General features: G+C 25.4%; 6 protein-coding genes and 1 non-coding gene across 13 annotated transcripts; 3 read left to right on the top strand and 4 right to left on the bottom strand.

Annotated features, from left to right (window-relative positions):
- Positions 1–464: 464 nt before the first annotated feature.
- LOC122848430 (protein YIPF1) lies at positions 465–2522 on the bottom strand. Of its 2 annotated transcripts, none has more exons than XM_044146506.1 (4): positions 2174–2520; positions 1695–2092; positions 1427–1607; positions 465–1357 (listed from the first exon to the last, which is right to left on the bottom strand). In XM_044146506.1, exons 1-4 carry the CDS (start codon positions 2385–2387, stop codon positions 1131–1133), a joined length of 1020 nt encoding a protein of 339 aa, XP_044002441.1. In that variant the 5' UTR covers positions 2388–2520; the 3' UTR covers positions 465–1130. The 2 variants fall into 2 exon arrangements, with proteins under 2 accessions (XP_044002441.1, XP_044002442.1); XM_044146507.1 differs by having other exon boundaries at positions 1007–1357; positions 1695–2089; positions 2174–2522.
- An 87-nt stretch (positions 2523–2609) lies between these two features.
- On the bottom strand, positions 2610–4602 carry LOC122848424 (N(4)-(Beta-N-acetylglucosaminyl)-L-asparaginase-like). Of its 2 annotated transcripts, none has more exons than XM_044146497.1 (6): positions 4498–4602; positions 3939–4104; positions 3720–3876; positions 3435–3660; positions 3072–3367; positions 2610–3006 (listed from the first exon to the last, which is right to left on the bottom strand). In XM_044146497.1, exons 2-6 carry the CDS (start codon positions 4069–4071, stop codon positions 2727–2729), a joined length of 1092 nt encoding a protein of 363 aa, XP_044002432.1. In that variant the 5' UTR covers positions 4072–4104; positions 4498–4602; the 3' UTR covers positions 2610–2726. The 2 variants fall into 2 exon arrangements, with proteins under 2 accessions (XP_044002432.1, XP_044002431.1); XM_044146496.1 differs by lacking the exon at positions 4498–4602 and adding an exon at positions 4216–4319.
- Positions 4603–4620: 18 nt separating this feature from the next.
- On the top strand, positions 4621–7319 carry LOC122848379 (caseinolytic peptidase B protein homolog). The gene is made up of 8 exons (XM_044146427.1): positions 4621–5043; positions 5117–5169; positions 5240–5771; positions 5843–6050; positions 6120–6252; positions 6331–6543; positions 6617–6914; positions 6996–7319. The coding sequence occupies exons 1-8, from the start codon at positions 4695–4697 to the stop codon at positions 7130–7132; spliced, it is 1923 nt and encodes a 640-aa protein (XP_044002362.1). The 5' UTR covers positions 4621–4694; the 3' UTR covers positions 7133–7319.
- Positions 7320–7583: 264 nt separating this feature from the next.
- On the bottom strand, positions 7584–7745 carry LOC122850733. The gene has a single exon (XR_006373642.1). It is a non-coding gene; the product is annotated as a U1 spliceosomal RNA (small nuclear RNA).
- A 1015-nt stretch (positions 7746–8760) lies between these two features.
- Positions 8761–11334, top strand: LOC122849391 (phenoloxidase 2-like). Its single transcript, XM_044148087.1, has 7 exons — positions 8761–8886; positions 8940–9359; positions 9431–9633; positions 9738–10155; positions 10244–10372; positions 10433–10763; positions 10841–11334. Exons 1-7 carry the CDS (start codon positions 8761–8763, stop codon positions 11332–11334), a joined length of 2121 nt encoding a protein of 706 aa, XP_044004022.1.
- A 688-nt stretch (positions 11335–12022) lies between these two features.
- LOC122849390 lies at positions 12023–17343 on the top strand. Its single transcript, XM_044148086.1, has 13 exons — positions 12023–12133; positions 12208–12624; positions 12695–13315; positions 13392–13520; positions 13590–13917; positions 13992–14464; positions 14780–14890; positions 14984–15400; positions 15473–15675; positions 15746–16163; positions 16237–16365; positions 16443–16770; positions 16862–17343. The coding sequence occupies exons 1-13, from the start codon at positions 12023–12025 to the stop codon at positions 17338–17340; spliced, it is 4164 nt and encodes a 1387-aa protein (XP_044004021.1). The 3' UTR covers positions 17341–17343.
- Positions 17344–17429: 86 nt separating this feature from the next.
- On the bottom strand, positions 17430–21656 carry LOC122848404 (proton myo-inositol cotransporter-like). Of its 5 annotated transcripts, none has more exons than XM_044146470.1 (3): positions 21584–21656; positions 19268–19379; positions 17430–19183 (listed from the first exon to the last, which is right to left on the bottom strand). In XM_044146470.1, exons 2-3 carry the CDS (start codon positions 19335–19337, stop codon positions 17811–17813), a joined length of 1443 nt encoding a protein of 480 aa, XP_044002405.1. In that variant the 5' UTR covers positions 19338–19379; positions 21584–21656; the 3' UTR covers positions 17430–17810. The 5 variants fall into 5 exon arrangements, with proteins under 5 accessions (XP_044002405.1, XP_044002402.1, XP_044002401.1 ...); XM_044146467.1 differs by lacking the exon at positions 21584–21656 and adding an exon at positions 20986–21019 and having other exon boundaries at positions 17682–19183; XM_044146466.1 differs by lacking the exon at positions 21584–21656 and adding an exon at positions 20563–20656 and having other exon boundaries at positions 17682–19183.
- Between the last annotated feature and the right edge of the window lie 100 nt (positions 21657–21756).

Genomic DNA, 21756 nt, shown 5'->3' with positions numbered 1-21756 from the left:
AGGTAAAGCTAATAATAAACAAAAAAAGAAAAAGATAAAAAAAAAAGAAAAAACATTTTTAGATTTCATGGTGATATATATTATATTTTGTGGAACTCTGTGAAATTATTGATAGATTTAATTGATAATAATATTATTTAAAATGGTTTAATGGAATAATAAATAATCCAGGGTTAGTTTATAAATTATTATTATGCTTGTAGTTAAAAATTCAATAATAATTATTTACGATGGAAGTTGAGGTATATTGTAATTTATATAGTATATGTTAATGATACATAATATTTATATTTTAATATCCATGGGCTGACTATAATTATCTTGTATTTAAACAAATGATAAATAAAAAAAAAAAAATAGTATTGACTTTGGTTGGTTAACCGCAATTAATTAATCATTTCATTTATTAAATTGTAATTTTATTTTCATTTCTTTTTTTTTTTTTTTTGTTAATTTAAATAGGATTATTATTGTTTAAAAATATTTTACCGCCAAAGTCAATCTACTTGTACATTGTTGTAGTATAATCAAACAGACTAATGCTTAATATTATTAATCAAGCTTCGATAAGCGTGATATTTTCAAAGTTAAATATTATAATTTATAAAATATTTTAAAACAAATGAAAAAAAAAAAAAAAACCAACAAATATACCTATAATATTATTAAAACAATAATAATAGTTATATACAAAGAGCTAAAAAATTGTAATTAAGAATATAAATTTTCTTTTAGGACAAAAAATAAAAAAAAAAAAACATTTTAAAAACAACAGACACACATATTATTAATAGAATATTCAAAATTAAATAAATAAGATAAAAAAAAAATACATTTGTTTATTGTTTTGTTTGATTAACAATCATATAATGTTGTACTCCTTTTTTTAAATTTATTTAGGCTTTCAGATGGTACAGGCTGCAGCAAAAAAAAAAAATAATTAAAAAGGTCAATTCAAGTTGAATATTTATTAACCTTGATATACATAATAATATCATCACAATTTTCATCATATATAAATACTTCACACATTCAACAAATTTATTACAATAATTAATTTTATTAAAAATCTTATCTTTTTTTTTTTAATCAAAAACACTAAATTACATTGAATAAATAGTCTCTAATTGTTAAACTGTTTTTGTAATATTTTTAATAATTTCAACAGATTTAGCAGTAGCTTCTGTTACAATTGGTGCAATTGTACTTTTAATTGTTGTTGTTGTTGTTGTTGTTGTTGCAACTAAATAATCACTTTTTTCAAGTTTTGGTACATGAAAAAAATAAAGCATAAAACCAGCAGCAAGTAAAAAATGCATACCAAGAATAGCTGCAACGTAAATACTTTTTTGTTTACCTGGAATATAAAAAATAAAATAAATATACAAAGTTTAATAAATAAACAACAAATATAAATATTATTTACCAGTGATAATTGGGAATAATGATCGTATTAAAACACCTCCAGATAATGAAAATGCAAGACCAACAAGTATCCATTGAAACCAATCATTTGGTATTGTCCATAAAAATGCAACTGGTATATAAATTGTCAATGAATATCCATAAAGACATAAAAGTTCAAGAAGACCAAGTTTTGGTGCACTCTAAAATTATAAATAATACATTTTAATATTAATAATTTAAATAAATAATAATGGCTGATGATGATTATTATTATTATTAAAAATTACCTCAATCAATTCAACATCCATGCTTGTATCACTTGGTGGACTTGACCATTTTAATGCACTCCACAAACCCAATGGTACCAAACAAACATAAAGACATATTGTTGTTGCAGCTCCAGATACAAGATGAAAATTATATGTCCATTGATAATTTTTAGATCCAGCTGTTTGCCAATAATTTGCAATATTTCCACTAATTGCTATTGAAAATACAAGTGTAACACAAACCCAAAATGGACCATATAAATCTGGATTTGGACGTATTTGTGATAATAAATAATTATCTGGATTATGTGGTAACATTGAACCTTTTAAACGTTGTATAACATCATTTGTATTGACATTAAAAAATTTTTTATAATAATCAAGTGTCCAAAATCCTTTTTCTACTTGTGCTTCTGCTGTAAAAACAATTATTTTTTTTTTTAATTTATAAATTAAGGTTGTGTTTATTTATTTTAATTAATGATACCTATATTTACCTTCTTTTTTTTCAGGTAAACCACGAAGATCTTCCATCATTCCAATGGACATTGGATCATTTGTCATATTGTTGACTCCAAATTGTTGTTGATTTGATGTTTCAACATTTATTTGAGCTTGACCAGCACCACCTGATCTGTTTATTGGTGAATAATCTTGAAATGATATAAATGAATCAGTACCATTTCCAAACTGATTATTATTATTCTCCATGTTTTAGGTTTTTTTCTTTTATCAAATTATTTATATAAGTATTATCAACTATTTATTAATATATTTTTCAACTGATTACAAATTACAATGTAAATTTCCAACACGTCAAGATGTCAATTGTCTGTCACTGTCATCAAAGATTGTTCTTTTTTTATTTTATTTTCATGTTGGTATTTCAGGATTTTCTTTTGTTAATAATCGGTAAATTAGAATAATATTACTATTGTTTATTCATATTTTTTTATTGGAAAAATTAAAAATATATTATTATTTTATATTTAAAAAAAACAAATCAAGTACATGATATTATTAATAAAATTAAAATTAAATATCTCGGAATTAAACCATCACCACTTGGTTCATTTCATAATCATCATCCTGATATTTCAATTTACCAATACATTTAGCTTTTTGTGGCGTTGGTTTATTTAAAATTGGATTACTAATAAAATAATCAAACGTCTCCATTCCATTACATGATGCACCATAATCACCAAATTTATTAACAGCAATAACACCACCAACAAAATCAGGATATTTATCAGCAATTCTTTTTATGGCAACAATAGCTGCTTCCTCTGGTGTTGCACCACGACGCATTTCTTCAACTGCTAAAAAACTAAAAACAAATTTGACAATTAATAATTTGATATTTAATGAATTTCTTTTTTGATAAATATATACCTTGGTAAAAAACGCATCATTATATCACCATCACCAGTACCAGCAGCAGCACCAACATCATCATCAGCATAAGCACCAGCTCCAGGTATTGGTGAATCACCAATTCTACCTGGTATTTTATATTTTGCTCCATTTGTTGATGTACCAGCTGCTATTTTACCATTAACATCAACTGCAACAACTCCAATTGTATCATGATTTTCCGATGTTGAATGTGAATAATTTTCATCATTTGTATCAGTTAAAATATTCTTTTTATATGGACCACATTTTTTTGATGGATCAGGAGAAACATTCTAAAAATTCATACATTTATTGATAAAAATTTTAGATGTTATTAAATATTGAATTATCAGTACATACTTTCCAAAAATTTGGTTGACAATTATTATTTTTCCAATTGTTCCACATTGTTTGTGAAAAATTTGTTGATAATGATTCAATTTTAAAACCCATTTTAATAGCAAAATCAGTTGCAAGACTACCACCAAGTAAAGTATGTTTTGTATTATCCAAAACTTTTCGAGCAACTGATATTGCATTTTTAATTTGTCGTATTCCACCAACTGCACCAACGTCCATTGATGTTCTGTAATATTTTTTTAATGTTAATATACTACTAAATTTTTAAATAATTCTATTTATTACCCATTCATAATCATTGCATCAAGAGTCGTTTCACCAGTCTCATCTGGACTTCCACCAAATCCAACAGTTGTTCTACATTGTTGATCTTCACAGAGTCTACAACTTGCTTCAACAGCATCAATTGAACTTTTTTTATCTTCATTCAATACTTTCCAAGCTAATAAATAATAATAAATTAATTTTTCTTCAATAATACATTTTTGAAAAATTATTATTTACCAATTTCAGTGGCATTGTAATAGTCCCATGTTATAACAACAACTGGTATTTTTTTTGTTCCTTCAACTTCATCAATAAATACCGAATTTATGTAAAAATAAAAATAAAAAATCAGCCATAATTTCGACATCATTGTATCCAACTTTGATGTATAAATTTTATACTCCTAAAAAAGAATAAAATTCAATATTTTAGATATCACAATTGTTTTATATCTGAGGAGGCAAGATGAGAGGAAGAGGAGGGAACAGTGCTCCAATTAAATAATGGAAAATACCAGTTAAAGCAGTTAAATAAAGTCCAATGATTAACAAAGATTAAAAACCATCAGCACACACACAAATCATGCTATCAAATTAAATAATTGAATAAATATTCCAGATAGTCATATAAAATCAATATTTAGAAGAAAAAAAAAAACTGATAACAGTTTTTTCATTTACTTGGTTGTTTTTGTTTATATAAAAAATGTTTGATTATTATTTTTTTATAATTATTAACAATGCTGATAATAATTTAACACAATTTAATAAAACAAAAAAAAAAAAAAATACTTTGCCTTGCTTTGCCTTATTATTGTGTTTATAAAATGTCAAATAAAAACAATGATCAGCTGTTGTCAAGACAACAACAACATCATGAAAATTCATGGGACCCAACCTCACTTGATTATCGTATGCAATAGTATGTTAATGTTACAACAAAAAAAACTTTAATACTGCTGTGTTATTTAATTAATTGACATTCCAATAAAAAATGTCAAAATTATATAATTTACAAAATATAATAAAAAGATTAATAACTAGTAAAATAAACAATCCATTATTTACAATAAATAATTGTAAAAATAAACAAAGTATTATTCAATTAAAAAAAGGTTATGTCGATGATTTATCAAGTAAAACATGTGATGATAAAATATATCTATGTTATAAATTAATAAATGAATTTTTAAAAAAACCAAATATTAATTTACCATGGATGATTTATCATCAACGTTATGATAAAAAATATAAAAATAATAATGACAATTATAATTATGAATTATTATTTAGTGGATTAGGTTTAGGTGTTGTATTATGCGAAGCTGCTAGTTTTACACAAGGTAATTGATAAATAAATAAATAATAATTATTGTTTGCTAATATTATTAATTTATTATTTTATATTTTATTTAGAAAAGAGATTTTTTCATGCTGCACAACATGGATCTGTTCATGATTTAAAAAAGGTATTTTATATTAAAAAAATAAATTAATATCAAATAAATTTTATTAATTTGTTGTTGTTTTTTATTGTAGGCATTGATTGAAGGTGTTAATGTTAATGCTCGTCATGCGTTAGGATGGACAGCATTACAATCAGCTGCAATGAATGGCCAAGTTGAAGCTATGAAATTTTTAATAAATAATGGAGCTGATGTTAATGCTGGTGATGAATTTAGTAATTTTGTTAAAATAGCAAGGGATAAAAATTTAAGTTCACGTGAATCTTTGTCAATACGAGAAGATGAATTTTCAAATCGTTTAAATCAAAGAACTACCTTCAAAGGATTTACAGCTTTGCATTATGCTGTACTATCTGATTCAATTGAATGTGTTAAAATTCTTCTTGATGCTGGTGCTGATCCAACAATTGAAAATGAAGCTGGACATCGTGCTGTTGAGTATGCAACGTATGCTGATATCAAAGAGCTATTGACTCGTCAAGCATTGAGATATGATGAATTACTCAAAGAAAAAGAAGCTGAAGAACGTAAAAGATTTCCACTTGAACAAAGACTCAAGCAACGTATTGTTGGTCAAGAAGGACCAATATCAATTGTTGCATCAAGTTAGTTGAAATAAATTTATAATGTAATCTACAAACAACAATATAATTGATTATAATTTATTATTTTTTAGCAATTAAAAGAAAAGAAAATGGCTGGTTTGATGAAGAGCATCCACTGGTATTTTTATTTCTTGGCTCATCGGGTATTGGAAAAACAGAATTAGCTAAACAACTTGCTGGTTATATCCATAAAAATAAACCAGATGGTTTTATACGATTGGATATGTCAGAGTATCAAGAGAAACATGAAGTTGCTAAATTAATTGGTGCACCACCAGGGTAAGTTAAATAAAATATACAAAATAAATAGAATTTTTAATAATTTATCATTTATAATTATTCTAACAGATATGTTGGTCATGATGAAGGAGGACAGCTGACAAAATTATTAAAAAAATCACCAAATGCTGTTGTATTATTTGATGAAGTTGATAAAGCACATCCTGATGTTTTAACTGTTCTTCTACAATTATTTGATGAAGTATAACAAAATGAATTTACTTATTTTATTGTTTTATTGTCTTGTTTTAATTTTATTATATATTGTTTTTTAAAATAGGGTAGAATTACTGATGGTAAAGGAAAAACAATACAATGTAAAAATGCCATTTTTGTAATGACAAGTAATATTGCTAGTGAAGAAATTGCTGATCATGCAATACAATTGAGAGCTGAAGCTGAAAGATTATTAACACAACGTCTTGATAAAAATGCTGATGAAGATTCTAAACCAGAAGATATTGTTATATCACGTCATTTTAAAGATCAAGTGGTTAGTGATTATTTAATTAATAGTTTAAATTTATCTATGAAAAACTAATTGAAATTATTGTTATTATTAATAGGTACGTCCAATTCTTAAAAGACAATTTAGAAGAGATGAATTTTTAGGAAGAATAAATGAAATTGTTTATTTTCTACCATTTTCAAGATCTGAATTAATAAAACTTGTATCACTTGAACTTGATGCATGGGCTAAAAGAGCCAAAGAAAAACATAAGATTGAATTAATATGGGATCGTGATGTATTGTCAGCACTTGCTGATGGTTATGATGTTCATTATGGAGCAAGATCAATAAAATATGAAGTTGAAAGACGAGTTGTTAATCAACTTGCTGCAGCACATGAACGTGGGCAACTTGGTTCGTATTTTAATTCTAAAATTGTCATACTCAATTATGTTGACTCAATCATTTCATATATTTTATTTATAATTTTTCTAGGTGAAAAATGTTGTGTTAAATTAAAAGCAAATTGGCATGACAATGGTGTTAGTATTTGTCTTCTAGTTCGTCCAGCTGGTTATAAGGATTACGTTGATATCTCAGAGGCAGATAATATTAAAAAAAAAGCCAATTAACATTTGTAAAAAAAAATATATAACTTTAAGACATTACACTTTTTTTTTTTTTTAATTTTTTTGCTTAAAAATAATTAATTATCAGATACTTTATTTAATGTTTTAATAAATAAAGTAGTTAAACAATGTCTGGTAATTTTGACAAAATGTATATAGCGACAATAAATAATTTAATTTGAACTTTGAAGTAATTTGATTTTTTTTTGATAAAACGAAAAATTCATTAATCAATTTTACAATAAATTAAGCTGTATAATATTTTAGTTAGTTAGTTGGAAATTTTTCGAGTTGGAGTACACAAGGTACGTAATCGATTATGACGTATTTAATAATAAATGGTATGAAATTTTCAAGTAATAAAATAATAATCAGATAATTATTAGTTAAATTGTTGTATGGAAGAGACAAGGTTTAAATATAATAGTGAAAATTTATGTTTAATGAGATTATTCCGGGATAGCGCGAACGCAGTCCCGACTACCAAAAATTATACGCCCGAGATATCCACATTAGGGATATTCGCAAGGGTCAGCTCAACCGAAGTGCAATGGAAGAGCCTCACCCTGGAGGAACCGCCTTCATGATCACGGTAGCCTCTGCGCCAGGTAAGTATGCTTAGGCTCGTTTCAAGTTGGATTATAAGCATCGTAAGTAATATATCTACATGGGAAAAATAAAAAACTACTATTCAAGTCTAGCGGAAATTATATGAACTAAGCCGAAGAAATATTTGTATATTTTTTTTTCTATCGTCATTTCGATTTCACGTTAGAAATAATTTCTATGATGATGATATATTTTATTTTTTTGTTAGTGAGAAGAGAAATTAAAATAAAAAATATATTATTTTAAAATAAAATTAAATAAATCTCCATGAAAATGCAAGAAATTTAATGTTTAATTATTTTTTAATAATTAAAACACAAAAAACAATTTATTTTTACAACAGAAAGAAATTATATGGCTGTCGAGAAAATCATTGAAACATGAAAATTATTTTATTAAATTATTTTTAATATAATAATCATTTTTTAATTATATGAATGTTCATTTTTAGATTTCTCAAAGTATATATTATTCAATAAACAATGTCATTGGAAAAAATTAATGAAAAATTATTATTATTTTAGTTTTCTCAATTGAAAATTTAATTGTAAAAATAGATTAAATTTTTTTTTTTTAAATGACAATTTTAGTATAAAAATATCGGAGTATTGTTATTTTTTTAAATTAAATATTTTCATTGTTATTTGTGACATATATTTCATTTCGAAATTTGATATTGTTATTTTTTATTTTTGGTATTTCCAAGTAAACAAAAGTCAAAACAAATCGATTAAGATATCGACAGGTCAAAGTATATTAGAGATCATTTGAATAAATATGATTGGAGGTAAAAAGTAGATCATGCCATTTTATTGTCGGATGATCTACGACGTATCTAAAAATCATCGAAAATATATTTTTTTAAAAACAAGAATAGTAAACAAAAAACTAGAACAAATTTTCGGGGGAAAAAAAAAATAATTTGTCCTCAAAATTTTAGTATAAAAAGAAGAAAATTTTTTGTTTTCTAATCAAAGTAAATTTTATATTATCAGTAAAAGTTATATTATTTTGTTAGCAAGATGTCGAAGATTAGAAAAGAAATTCTTTCTCTTTTTAATCGCCCAAAAGAGCCAATATTTATGGGAAACAGAGATGAAAATATTTATTTCAACATTCCAGTAAACTATTTGGTAAATAAAATTTCTATAAATTATTATTTTAAATTGTTATTAATTTTTAAACATTTTTCATTGTATAGCCAAATGAGCTTCAAGCATCAGCAGCTGAAATTTTCAGTCGTTTTCAATCCAATACTAATGAAGAAAAAATAAATCTCAAAGAAATAACTCTACCAGATTTAACAATTCCAATGAAACTTGATAGACGCCAGGCATTTTCACTTTTTATTCCATCTCATCAAAAATGTGCTGATCATTTAATCAAACTCTTTCTCAACACAAAAACTTATGATGACCTTTTGTCACTGACTGTTTACTGTCGTGATCGTGTTAACCCCAGCATGTTCATCTATTGTCTGTCTGTTGCACTTCTTCATCATCCAGAAACAAAACACATGCCAATACCAACAGGTGCTGAAATATTTCCTGACAAATTTATTGATGGACAAAGTATATCAAAAGCTAAAGAACATGCTGAAATTGTACCAGTTGATTCACGAGTAAGACTTGCAATATTTTTTTTTACAACAAACAACATTTTAATAATATTTCCTTTAAAATTAAACAATAGAAATCAATTGAAATTCCACGTAATTACACAGCAACAGATGTTGACTTAGAGCATCTTGTTGCATACTGGCGTGAAGATGTTGGCATTAATTTACATCATTGGCATTGGCATTTAGTTTATCCAGCTGTTGGAAGTGACACAGCTGTCAAGAAAGATCGACGTGGTGAACTTTTTTACTACATGCATCAACAAGTCTTAGCCAGGTAAAAAAATAAATTTATACATCAATATTATTTGTCATTAATCATCATACAACCAATACTAATTATTAAAAATATTTTTATATTTTTTTAAATAAAAATTAAAGATACAATACCGAACGTATGTGCAATGGCCTTGGTCCAGTTAAATCATTGTTAAATTTACGTGAGCCAATTGCTCAAGGCTATTTTCCAAAATTAAATTCATCAGTTGCAAGTAGAGACATACCATCAAGACCAGTTGATTTATCATTAAAAGATGTCAACCGAGAAGATGATGGATTACGTGTCACAGTAGCTGACCTTGAACAATGGAAAGAAAAAATTCACAATGCAATTTTATCAGATGCTGTTGTTGATAAGGAGGGAAAAAAAATTTTATTAACTGAAAAAGAGGGTATTGATTTGTTGGGAAATATTCTTGAAGCTAGTGCACTTTCAGTTAATCCAAATTTATATGGTAATCTTCATAATTATGGACATGTTGCTATATCATATTGTCATGATCCTGATAATCGTTTCTTGGTTGGTTATCAACGTTATAAATTATTAATATTATAAAAAGTAATTTAAGAAAAAAAACAAGCTTATTATTAATTTATTTTAATTCAAGGAATCATTTGGTGTTATGGGTGATGTTGCAACAGCCATGAGAGATCCTATTTTTTACAGATGGCATTCATTGATTAATGATTTATTTATGGAGCATAAAAATCGTTTGCCCCAGTATAAAACAAGCCAGGTAAATAATTTAGTTGGATTTTATAATAAACAAATAATTATAATAGTTGAAATTTTTTAGTTACATGTTGATGGAGTACAAGTTACTAATGTAAAGATCGTCACAACAAATGAAAATGTCGACAATGAATTGTCAACATTTTGGAATAAAAGTGATATTGATCTAGGTCGTGGTCTTGATTTTGCACCAGGTGGATCTGTACTTGCTAAAATAACTCATTTAAATTATACTCCATTTACTTATAAAATAACTGTTAATAATGCAAATAGTGGTCCACTTGTTGGAACATGTAGAATATTTATAGGACCAAAGTACGATGATAATGGTTCACCAATGAATTTTTCTGATCAAAAAAATCTTATGATTGAAATGGATAAATTTACTGTTACACGTAATGGATTAAATTATTATTTAAAATGATATATTTTTAATAAGATGATTGTTTTATTTTGTAATTTTGTTTTACAGTTAAACCTGGAACTAATGATGTAACAAGAATGTCAACAGATTCATCAGTTACAATTCCATTTGAAAATACATTCCGTAATTTAAATGCAAGACCAAGTGATGAGTCTGAATATGAATTTAATTTCTGTGGATGTGGTTGGCCTCAACACATGCTTGTACCAAGAGGAACAACAACTGGCTTTCCCATGATTCTTTTTGTCATGATATCTGATTATAAAAATGACATTATTATTCAAGAACCATCAATACATTGTGCTGATGCTGTTAGCTATTGTGGTTTGAGAGATAGAAAATATCCAGATTCTCAAAGCATGGGCTTTCCATTTGACAGACCAATTCCTGCTGGAATTAAAAATATCAATCAATTTTTAACTGGCAATATGACTGTTGTAGATGTTACTGTTAAATATACTGATGAAGTTCGTGAACAGCTTACTAAAACTACAACTACAACTACAACTAAATGTTGTGGTACATCTGAAACGAAAAATTAAAATTTTCAAGTACATCTTGATGACAGATTATCATGGAGAAAGAATTTTGCTATCCAATATTAAATCGAGTATCAAATTTAATTAATAAATAAATATATATTGCTATTATTTTTTGTTATCAATTTATTTTTTATTTGGTTTTAAATTGTCAACTTCCTAAACCACATCTCATATATTATTCTCGCGAAATATAAATTAAATAGAATTTTTTTAAGGATACATAGATAATTTTGTTTTTTGTGGTTTTTATTAAACCACATATAAAATTTATTAATTCCCACAGGATAAAAAAAAATAATTGTAATAATATCAATAGTAAATGTCAATTATTAAATTAATACTTGAATGAAAATATAAATAAAATTATTATGGAAATTATTAATGAAATTATAAATGGCTTTTTATTTTATGTTTGAAAATTCACAAGATCACAGGATAAATTTAAATATTATTTTTAATTACATAAATAATTTAACTGTATTGTGGTTCCTTTGATAAAAATTTGATAACAATTTTTTGTAAAAAAAAAATATATAAAATTGAGATAAATATTCTGTTTCCTGGAGAAGAGAGTATAAAAGCAGAAAAAAATCCAGAGAGAAGTATCAAATGTACACTGCTACGTGACAAGTCAACGTACTTATTTCGAAAAAAAATATTAAAAGTCAAATTTTAATTTAAAAAAAAAATGTCGAATAAACAAGATGGAATTCTTCTTCTTTTCGATCGACCAGCAGAGCCAGTTTACGTTGGTAAAGGTGATAGAAATATTTCCTTCAATGTACCCTCTGCTTATCTGGTAAATATAAAATTAAAAATTCGAAAAAAAATTATAGTTGTTTAATGTTATTAAAATTTATAATAATTTTTTAGCCAGATAAATATCAACCCTTGGCAACAGATATATTAAATCGTTTTAATGGAGAAAGTGATGAAAGAATAGAGGTCAAACAAATAACTCTGCCAGATTTAACAATACCCTTAAAACTTGGTAGACGTGATCAATTTTCACTTTTTATTCCATCTCATCGTAAAATTGCTGGACGTTTAATTGACATATTTCTTGGTATGAGAACGTATGATGATTTTTTATCAGTTGCTGTTTATTGTCGTGATCGTCTCAATCCAAATATGTTCATATATTGTCTGTCAGTTGCAATTCTTCATCGTCCAGATACCAAGGATCTTCCAGTACCTCCTTTGTCTGAGGTATTTCCTGACAAGTATATGGACGGTGCAATATTTTCAAGAGCCAAAGAAGAAGCAAATGTTGTTGCAATTGGTTCTCGGGTAAGATTAATAATTAATTTAAAATTTATTTTACTTATTTTTATGTATATAATTTAAATGATTTTGTTAGGAACCAATTGAAATTCCTCGTGACTATACTGCATCAGATCGTGATGAAGAGCATAGAATTGCATACTGGCGTGAAGATGTTGGAATTAATTTACATCATTGGCATTGGCATTTGGTATATCCATTTGAGGGAACACCAACAATTGTCAATAAAGATCGACGTGGTGAATTATTTTATTTCATGCATCAACAATTAATGGCTAGATACAATGTTGAACGTTTGTGCAATCGACTTGGTTTAGTTCAACGACTTACAAACTTACGTGAACCAATACCTGAGGGCTATTTTCCAAAATTAAATTCATTGGTAGCAAGTAGAGGCTATCCATCACGTTCATCTGGCTCTGTATTGCGTGATATCAATCGAGATGTTGATGATTTAAGATTTGATCTTGATGATTTAATTAGATGGAGAGATACAATAAATACTGCAATACAATCAGGAGCTGTTGTTAATACACGAGGTGAAAGAATATTACTAACTGAAAAAGAAGGAATTGATATACTTGGTAATATGATTGAAGCAAGTACACTATCACCAAATCCAAATGTTTATGGTGATTTGCATAATCTTGGACACGTTGCAATATCATATATTCATGATCCTGATCATCGTTATTTGGTTTGTTAATAATTTAATATGCTAATGCTCCTTCTAAATGTTTCATAAATTGATATTTTTAACTTGATAAATTTAGGAATCATTTGGTGTTATGGGTGACTCAGCAACAGCCATGAGAGATCCAATTTTTTACAGATGGCATGCATTTATCAATGACATATTTATGAAGCATAAAAATCTTTTACCTTCTTATGGACCACAACAGGTATTTTTTTTATTTTTTTATTTAAACATAAAAAAACACAATTAACAATGTTTTTCTTTCTTTTTTAAGCTACAATTTCCTGGAGTAGAAATTTCTACTATTCAATTGGTTACACCAAATCAAAGCGCTAATTATTTGACGACATTTTGGAACAAGAGTGATATTGATTTATCAAGGGGTCTTGATTTTAGTCCACGAGGAACATTATTAGCTAGATTTACACATTTAAATCATGCACCATTTAATTATAGAATAAATGTTAATAATCTCAACAGAACTACATTACAAGGAACATGTAGAATTTTCATTGGACCAAAAGTTGATGAACGTGGTTTACCATTTGCTTTTGGTGCTCAAAAAAATCTCATGATAGAAATGGATAAATTCACTGTGACAAGTAAATTAATTAAAATTATAAATTAACAATTGTTAATATGTAATTAATTTTTTATAATTTTTTATTAATTTTAGTTAAACCAGGAAGCAATGTTATTACAAGAAAGTCAAGTGATTCATCAGTGACAATTCCATTTGAAAGAACTTTTCGTAATTTGGATGCAGGTCGACCTGCTGATGGATCTGGTCTTGAAAATTTTAATTTCTGTGGTTGTGGATGGCCTCAACATATGCTGGTACCAAAAGGAAGTAAAGAAGGATATCCAATGATATTGTTTGTCATGATTTCGGACTTTAGAAATGATCTTGTTCAACAAGCATCACCAGTTGGTTGTACTGATGCTGTTACATTTTGTGGTTTGAGAGATAGAAAATATCCTGATGCACGTAGCATGGGTTTTCCATTTGATAGACGACCACAAGATGGAATAACAAGACTTGAACAATTTATAACTCCAAATATGAAAGCAGTTGATATTAACATAAGATTTAATGATACTGTTTTAGCAAAACCACGAGTTGACAATACATCAAGTGTATTGACATTTAATTAAATAATTATTAATCATGAAAAATTGATAGAAATATAATTTGACCAAGCTGTTTAAATGTTACGAAATATTATGATAAATAAATTTTAAAAATATATAAATTTAAAAATTGTGGTTTTTTAATTTTGTCCTATTTAATTTTGTCAATACTTGTTTTTGCGGAAACCACTGCTTCCTCATTTTTTTTAGTATAAAAGTCTGTTGTAGCTTCTTCAAAAGCATCAAATTATCATCGCCCAGTGACAAGTTAACATTGACTAGTTAAATTTACAATACCTGTAGTAATTTTTTTGTTTAAATAACAAAAACAAAATGACAACTATTAAAAAAGATATTCTTCTTTTGTATGATAGACCATGTGAGCCAGTCTATGTGCCAAAAGGAGATCAAAATCTTTCTTTCAATGTACCAAGTACATATCTGGTAAGTTAAAAAAATAAAAATAATTTACTGTAATTATTTTCTATCAAAATAAATATATCCGTTAATTAATAATTTAATATTTTTTTTAAACAGCCAGATAGATATCAACCAATGGCAGTTGATATATTCAATCGTTTTAATGGCGAGAATGATAATAAAATAAATATCAAACAAATTAATTTGCCTGATCTTAGAATTCCCATGAGACTTGGTAGACGTGATAATTTTTCTCTTTTTATTCCATTTCATCGTAAAATTGCTGGACGTTTAATTGACATATTTGTTGGAATGAAAACGTATGATGATTTTTTGTCAGTTGCTGCTTACTCACGTGATCGTCTCAATCCCAACATGTTTATCTATTGCCTGTCTGTTGCAATTCTTCATCGACCAGATACCAAAAATTTAACAATACCATCTTTGTGTGAGGTATTTCCTGACAAGTATCTAGATGGTGCAATATTTTCAAGAGCTCGAGAAGAAGCTAATCTTATTCCAGCTGGTTCACGGGTAATAATATTATTTATTTTAAAAATATTTTTCTTATTTAAATTTACAATTTGTAAAAATTATCATCAACAGGAACCAATTGAAATACCTCTCAACTATACAGCTTCAGATCGTGATACTGAACATCGTGTTGCTTATTTCCGTGAAGATATTGGAGTTAATTTGCATCATTGGCATTGGCATTTGGTTTATCCATTTGAAGCTTCAACAACTATTGTCAACAAAGATCGACGTGGTGAATTATTTTATTTCATGCATCAACAATTAATGGCTAGGTAAATATTTTTTTTTTTATTTGAAATAATAATTTAATTTTTAATTAAACAATTTACTTGTTTTTTATAGATACAACGTTGAACGTTTGTGTAATCGTCTTGCAGTAGCTGAAAGATTGGTAAATTTACGTGAACAAATACCCCAAGGTTATTTTCCAAAGTTAGATTCATTGGTGGCAAGCAGACAATTTCCATCACGTCCACCTGGTTTATATTTACGTGATATTAATAGAGAAGCTGATAATTTACAACTTAATCTTTCTGATATGGATACATGGAGAGACAGAATATTTTCTTCTATACAACATGGTTTTGTTACAAATTCACAAAATCAACAAATACCACTTACTGAAAAAGATGGCATTGATATACTGGGTAATATTATTGAAGCAAGTACCATTTCAATTAATCCAACTTATTATGGTGATTTACATAATCTTGGACATGTTGCTATTGCTTATCTTCATGATCCTGATCATCGTTATTTGGTTTGTTTTATAAATTTAATTATATTCATTATCTCAGTCAAATTTATATAATAACATTTTATTTTTTAAAAAGGAATCATTTGGTGTGATGGGTGACTCAGCAACTGCCATGAGAGATCCACTTTTTTACAGATGGCATGCTTTTATCAATGACATATTTATGGAACATAAAAATCTTTTACCTCCATATAAACCAGAACAAGTATGAAAAATTAATTAATTATTTTAATTATAAATAATAATAAAATTTATAATTTATTTTATAATTTTTTTTTCTAGCTTAATTTCCGAGGTGTAGAAATGGTTAATGTACAAATTGTTACTGCAAATCAAGCTGTTAATAATTTAGTAACATTTTGGAATAAAAGTGATGTTGATCTTTCAAGAGGTCTTGATTTTGCTCCTCGTGGACCATTACTTGCAAGATTTACACATTTAAATCATGCACCATTTAGTTATAGAATTCAAGTTAATAATCGAAACAGAACACCATTATTGGGAACATGTAGAATTTTCATTGGACCTAAATTTGATGAAAATGGTTTACCATATACATTCCGTGCACAAAAAAGTCTTATGATTGAAATGGATAAATTTACAGTGACACGTAATGAATTATTTGTTAAATTAAAATATACCTTTTTTTTGTTTTATTATTTTTAATTAATTTAAAACAATTTAAAATTATTATTTTTCAGTCAAAAATGGAATAAATGTCATTGAAAGACAATCAAATGATTCATCAGTAACAATTCCATTTGAAAGAACTTTCCGTAATTTAGATAAAAAACGACCAACTGGAGGTTCTACTCTTGAAGATTTTAATTTTTGTGGATGTGGATGGCCTCAACATATGCTTGTACCAAGAGGAAATACTGATGGATATCCAATGACAGTATTTATCATGATATCTGATTTTAGAAATGATGCAGTTGCACAAGCATCACCAGTTGGATGTGCTGATGCTGTTAGCTATTGTGGTTTACGAGATAGAAAATATCCTGATGCTCAAAGTATGGGCTTTCCATTTGATCGTCCACCACCAAGAGGAGTTTTACAAATTGGACAATTTTTAACACCTAACATGGCTGCAATTGATGTTGTCATTAGATTTACAAATACTGTTGTTCCAAAACCACGTTCTAAAACATCTGGCAATGTCATTAGTCTTACTTGAATATTCTTAAACCACTTGATATCTTTTCTTACTATTATGACCTTGATGTATCATGTTACGAAATAAATATATATATTTGCAAAATAAAATTTTCATTAATATTTTTATTTATTTTTTATACCACAAATAACAAATTATAATTTTTTTTTCAACGCATTTGGCAAATTAATTCGCATTTTTCTATAACAATATATTTAAAAAAACAATTAAATTAAATTTTTTTTTATAATAAAAAATAGAAAAAATAACATATACAATATAAATGTTTATTAAAAAATTTAATAATTCTAGAAAAATATAACAATTAAATAAGTTTTCTTTTTCATTTTTATGCTACAAAAATATAGCTAGTTTTTTTTTTTTTTATTTTTCATTAAATCTACTTGACAATTATTTTTACAATGATTTATTTTAATTAAAACAATCTTAATATAAAAAAAAAAAAAAAAAAAAATTAAATTAAAAAAATATCAACAACAAAAAATTCGATTTTTCTTAAGATCATCTTGAATTTGTACAAATGTTTTATTTTTAGTTTCTGGCACATAAATAAATATGAGAAAAAATGCCAAAAAACAAGCTCCAGAAAATAAAAAATAATTATAATGTTGTCCATAAGTATCGCCAATAATTTGATATAATTTTGAAGTTATAAAACCAATAATACCATCAGATATTGTTAGTGCAGCACCAGCAATACCCTTGGCACTTGTTGGAAATAATTCTCCAATAAGTGCATTTGGTAATGTACCAAGACCAGATTGATAAAAAACTTGAAATAATATAACAGCAATTAATGGCAATAAACTTAAAAATGATTCATATGATTTTTCATCATCATTTTTACCATCATTAATATGTAATAAATAAAATGCTAATATTGCTAATATTATTGCACAAAATGAACTTGATATATTAAGTAATTTACGTCTACCAGCTTTTTCAACAGTTGCTGTTGCAACAACACCAGATATTAGACCAACCGCAAATACAATAATTGTTGCAACATCAGTATCAATTAATTGTATTTTAGATTTTTCAAAGAGTGATGTTAAATATTGCATTGTACTAAAATTACCACTCATTTGTTGTGCCATTATTAAACCAAATACAATTAAAAATGCTTTACGATTATTTGATGATAATAATCTTTTAATATTTTTATAAATACTATCATTATAATTTAATTTATTATCATTAATATTTTCACGTATTTCATTATATTTTTCTTGTGCTTCATTATTTGAACAATTTTTAAAAAAACATATTGCCGATTTAGCATCATCATAACGTTTTTTTTTAATAAGATAATATGGACTTTCAGGAAAATATAAAAATAATATAAAAAATATAACTGGTATTGATAGTAAAATTAAATTTGTTGTCATGTATGATGTCCATGGTGCAATGCAGCATGTAAATAATGAACCAGTAAATACATTTATTGCAATTAATGTACCAAGTGCACCACGTATATTTGTATCAGCAACTTCAGATACATACATTGGATTTGTTGTATATGACATACCAACACCAATACCAAGTATTATTCTTGATGCATATAATGCAAATACATTATTTCCAAATATAACAAATAACCAACCAATACTAAAAAATATACTTGAACATAATAAACTAAATTTTCTACCAAAATAATCAGCAATAAATGCACCTAAAAATGAACCAATCATTGCTGATATTTGTACAAGTGATACAATCCATGAAAATTCATCACGTGTTACAACAATTGGAACTTTGTAATTTTCTATTTTTCCAGTTATACGTAGTTCCATTGTTGTTGTCCATCCATAGACTGTACCAACAGCAACCATTGACAGTGTTGCTGTTAAAAAAAAAATTTACATGATGTTTATTTTAAATTATAGTTTTTAATTATTTATTTATTTATTTATTTTTTTTTACTTACCAACTATTGCTGCGAGCCATTGTTTGTATTGTGATTGATTTTTCTTTTCATCATTCTTGGGCAGCATCATAAATGTCTCTTCTTTAAATATTGTCCTTTTCGATTTTTCAATCTTGAAAAATTAAATAAAATTATTAATTAATAATTGTTATTTATGGTTTATAAATTTTTGGTTGTTTATATTAATTATTATAATTTAATAAATTTATGAAATAATTTATGTAATAAAAAACAACGAAAGAAGGAATCGAAATTTTTAGACTGAAAAAAAATTAAAACGAAATATTGTTTTTATCATTTGAAAAAAAATAAAATACAAAAAAATAATAATAATTTTTATCTAATAAATATAAAAAAATCAATTGTTTGAAAAAATAACAGTGTATGTTTGAATAGATAAATTTTTTTTATCTAAAAATAAAAAACTTTTAAATAGAAATTTTATTTTATTTTTTTTTCTTTTTCGTTTTAAATTTACCACGTTTAATTCCATTATTATTATAGACAAACACACACAAATACTTTGAAATAATTAATAATAATATTTGTTTGTTAAATAAAAAATATGTCATTACGATTTAAAAATACTTGGCAGACTCATTTTTATATTTTTATTAATGATTATCATGTTACAAAATTGTGTAAAAAAAAAAAAGAAAAAATTATGTGATTGCTGATTGTATCATGTTAATGTCATTGATATATAATATCACAAAAATAATAATACAACTATAAAGAAATTGCGCACGTGTACTTAAATAAATATGTACATTGACGCACTCATAAATACAACTGATATAAATATCTCTACTTTGACTGGACATTGTATTTATAAACTTTGAACATCTCATTTTTTTTTTCTATGGAGAACTTAATATTTATTATAATTTATAATAAATAAAATACAATTTTTATTATAAATTTTGAAAATATTAATAATAATTAAAACTAAAATAATATCAGTCTTATATTTTTTTTTTAGTTACTTATAGAAAAAAAAATAATTTTAAAAATTCTGAGAAAAAAAAAAACGAAATTATTTCGTTATCATTTGTTGATAGCTAGTAAAAATGGTTTTTTTTTTTTTTTTTTGTATTTATATTGTAACCTTGTAACTTATTAATGACTGCAGTAATTGTTTGAAAAAAAAAAAAAGAATTTAAAAAAAAAAATTACTATTAAGATTTAGACAGAGATAAATCGAATAATTTACAATCTCGTCACTGTTTAATGAAAAATTATAAAAATTGTTTATTATATTTTTTATCTATTAAAATATTTAACAATGTTATTACACTTGTACACTGTTATTAACATCAATTATTCTTATCATTCAAATGTAATAATTTTATTATCACCCACTATCTTGAAAGATAGTAAAAGATTTTACAACTTTAATTTTTTCGAATTTTCCATATTACATTTACGCACAAATAAATTGCAATAATTAATCTTTTTTTTTTCTTAAATTAAAGTAAATATTTATACACTTTAAATCATTGATAAGAGACTAGTTATCAGTTTGAAAAAAAAAAAATTCAAATAAGCCACGCGCAGCTTTCTAAACACACACAATTATTGTTTTCAATATTTTTTTTTTTTTATCATGTTTATTTAACATTCAACTCAATAAATAAAAAGATAAAAATAATCAATTTTTTAATTAAACCAAGAGATTGCATATAAACTTTAAAGAATAATTTTTTTTTTTAGCTTACAAATATTAAAGTTTATTTATCAAACAAACTGTTGCGTTTGAAGACAATGTCAAACTAAGCATGGCTTTTATAAATTTCCAAGACATTAGTTATTAAATTACCACATATTAAAAAATTAATAAATATCTAAATTTGATACTCTGTTAGTTTTATAAACAATTGATTAGTAAGCAAAACACGTATGAATTTAATAAAATTGTTTCATTCGAATAGCTGATTTATTAACGAGATGAAATAATTGCATTATTGCATAATAATTTTAATGCAGGAAATAAAAATTTTAAATTTCATCGCATGTCATAAATTATAATTACCATCAAATTAACAATTAAAAAATAACAATGTATTATTTTTTAAAATAACAACCATTCAAATAACAATGATTTTTTTTTTTATTTTTATTTTAATTCAATGAAAAAATATTTATTGTTATTTTTTATGACAAAAAACAAAAATAATTAAACATTTCTAAATTTATTTAAATCAAGTATTTAATTAATTAATTAATTTTAATTATTTAATTTTTTTTTAGAAAATAAATACAATTTTTTAGATGAAAAAAAAAATATTTGTTTTTAAAGTTTTTTTTTTTACTCACCGGTAAATAAATGCTGCAGTTGTTAAATTTTAATTTATCAGCTGGATAATTAATAAATCACCAATAAATTTTATCACATAAATTAATTGTAAATAAACTCAAAAAATAAGTAATTTATTTTATTTTTATATAAATTAAAAATAACAAATAATTAAGCTTCAAGTATTTTCCAC

This window comes from Aphidius gifuensis, linkage group LG2, assembly GCF_014905175.1.
Source record: "Aphidius gifuensis isolate YNYX2018 linkage group LG2, ASM1490517v1, whole genome shotgun sequence".
Taxonomy (NCBI): Eukaryota; Metazoa; Arthropoda; class Insecta; order Hymenoptera; family Braconidae; genus Aphidius; species Aphidius gifuensis.
The sequence above is the reverse complement of the archived record's forward strand: the minus strand, read 5'-3'. Positions and strand labels throughout refer to the sequence as shown.

Excerpts from the sequence above, each read along its gene's own strand:
- LOC122848430 (XM_044146506.1), bottom strand. The coding sequence starts at position 2,387 with ATGGAGAATAATAATAATCAGTTTGGAAATGGTACTGATTCATTTATA. Across the intron at positions 2,093-2,173 it reads TTTACCTGAAAAAAAAGAAG|CAGAAGCACAAGTAGAAAAA; the intron begins GTAAATATAGGT and ends TTGTTTTTACAG. Across the intron at positions 1,358-1,426 it reads ATTATTCCCAATTATCACTG|GTAAACAAAAAAGTATTTAC; the intron begins GTAAATAATATT and ends TTTATATTCCAG.
- LOC122848424 (XM_044146497.1), bottom strand. The coding sequence starts at position 4,071 with ATGATGTCGAAATTATGGCTGATTTTTTATTTTTATTTTTACATAAAT. Across the intron at positions 3,877-3,938 it reads TTACAATGCCACTGAAATTG|CTTGGAAAGTATTGAATGAA; the intron begins GTAAATAATAAT and ends ATTATTTATTAG. Across the intron at positions 3,661-3,719 it reads GATGCAATGATTATGAATGG|AACATCAATGGACGTTGGTG; the intron begins GTAATAAATAGA and ends AAAATATTACAG.
- LOC122848379 (XM_044146427.1), top strand. The coding sequence starts at position 4,695 with ATGTCAAAATTATATAATTTACAAAATATAATAAAAAGATTAATAACT. Across the intron at positions 6,253-6,330 it reads TTCTACAATTATTTGATGAA|GGTAGAATTACTGATGGTAA; the intron begins GTATAACAAAAT and ends TTTTTAAAATAG. Across the intron at positions 6,915-6,995 it reads ACATGAACGTGGGCAACTTG|GTGAAAAATGTTGTGTTAAA; the intron begins GTTCGTATTTTA and ends TAATTTTTCTAG.
- LOC122849391 (XM_044148087.1), top strand. The coding sequence starts at position 8,761 with ATGTCGAAGATTAGAAAAGAAATTCTTTCTCTTTTTAATCGCCCAAAA. Across the intron at positions 10,156-10,243 it reads ATCCTGATAATCGTTTCTTG|GAATCATTTGGTGTTATGGG; the intron begins GTTGGTTATCAA and ends TTTTAATTCAAG. Across the intron at positions 10,764-10,840 it reads GGATAAATTTACTGTTACAC|TTAAACCTGGAACTAATGAT; the intron begins GTAATGGATTAA and ends TTTGTTTTACAG.
- LOC122849390 (XM_044148086.1), top strand. The coding sequence starts at position 12,023 with ATGTCGAATAAACAAGATGGAATTCTTCTTCTTTTCGATCGACCAGCA. Across the intron at positions 12,134-12,207 it reads ATGTACCCTCTGCTTATCTG|CCAGATAAATATCAACCCTT; the intron begins GTAAATATAAAA and ends ATAATTTTTTAG. Across the intron at positions 13,918-13,991 it reads GGATAAATTCACTGTGACAA|TTAAACCAGGAAGCAATGTT; the intron begins GTAAATTAATTA and ends TATTAATTTTAG.
- LOC122848404 (XM_044146470.1), bottom strand. The coding sequence starts at position 19,337 with ATGATGCTGCCCAAGAATGATGAAAAGAAAAATCAATCACAATACAAA. Across the intron at positions 19,184-19,267 it reads ATGGCTCGCAGCAATAGTTG|CAACACTGTCAATGGTTGCT; the intron begins GTAAGTAAAAAA and ends TTTTTTTAACAG.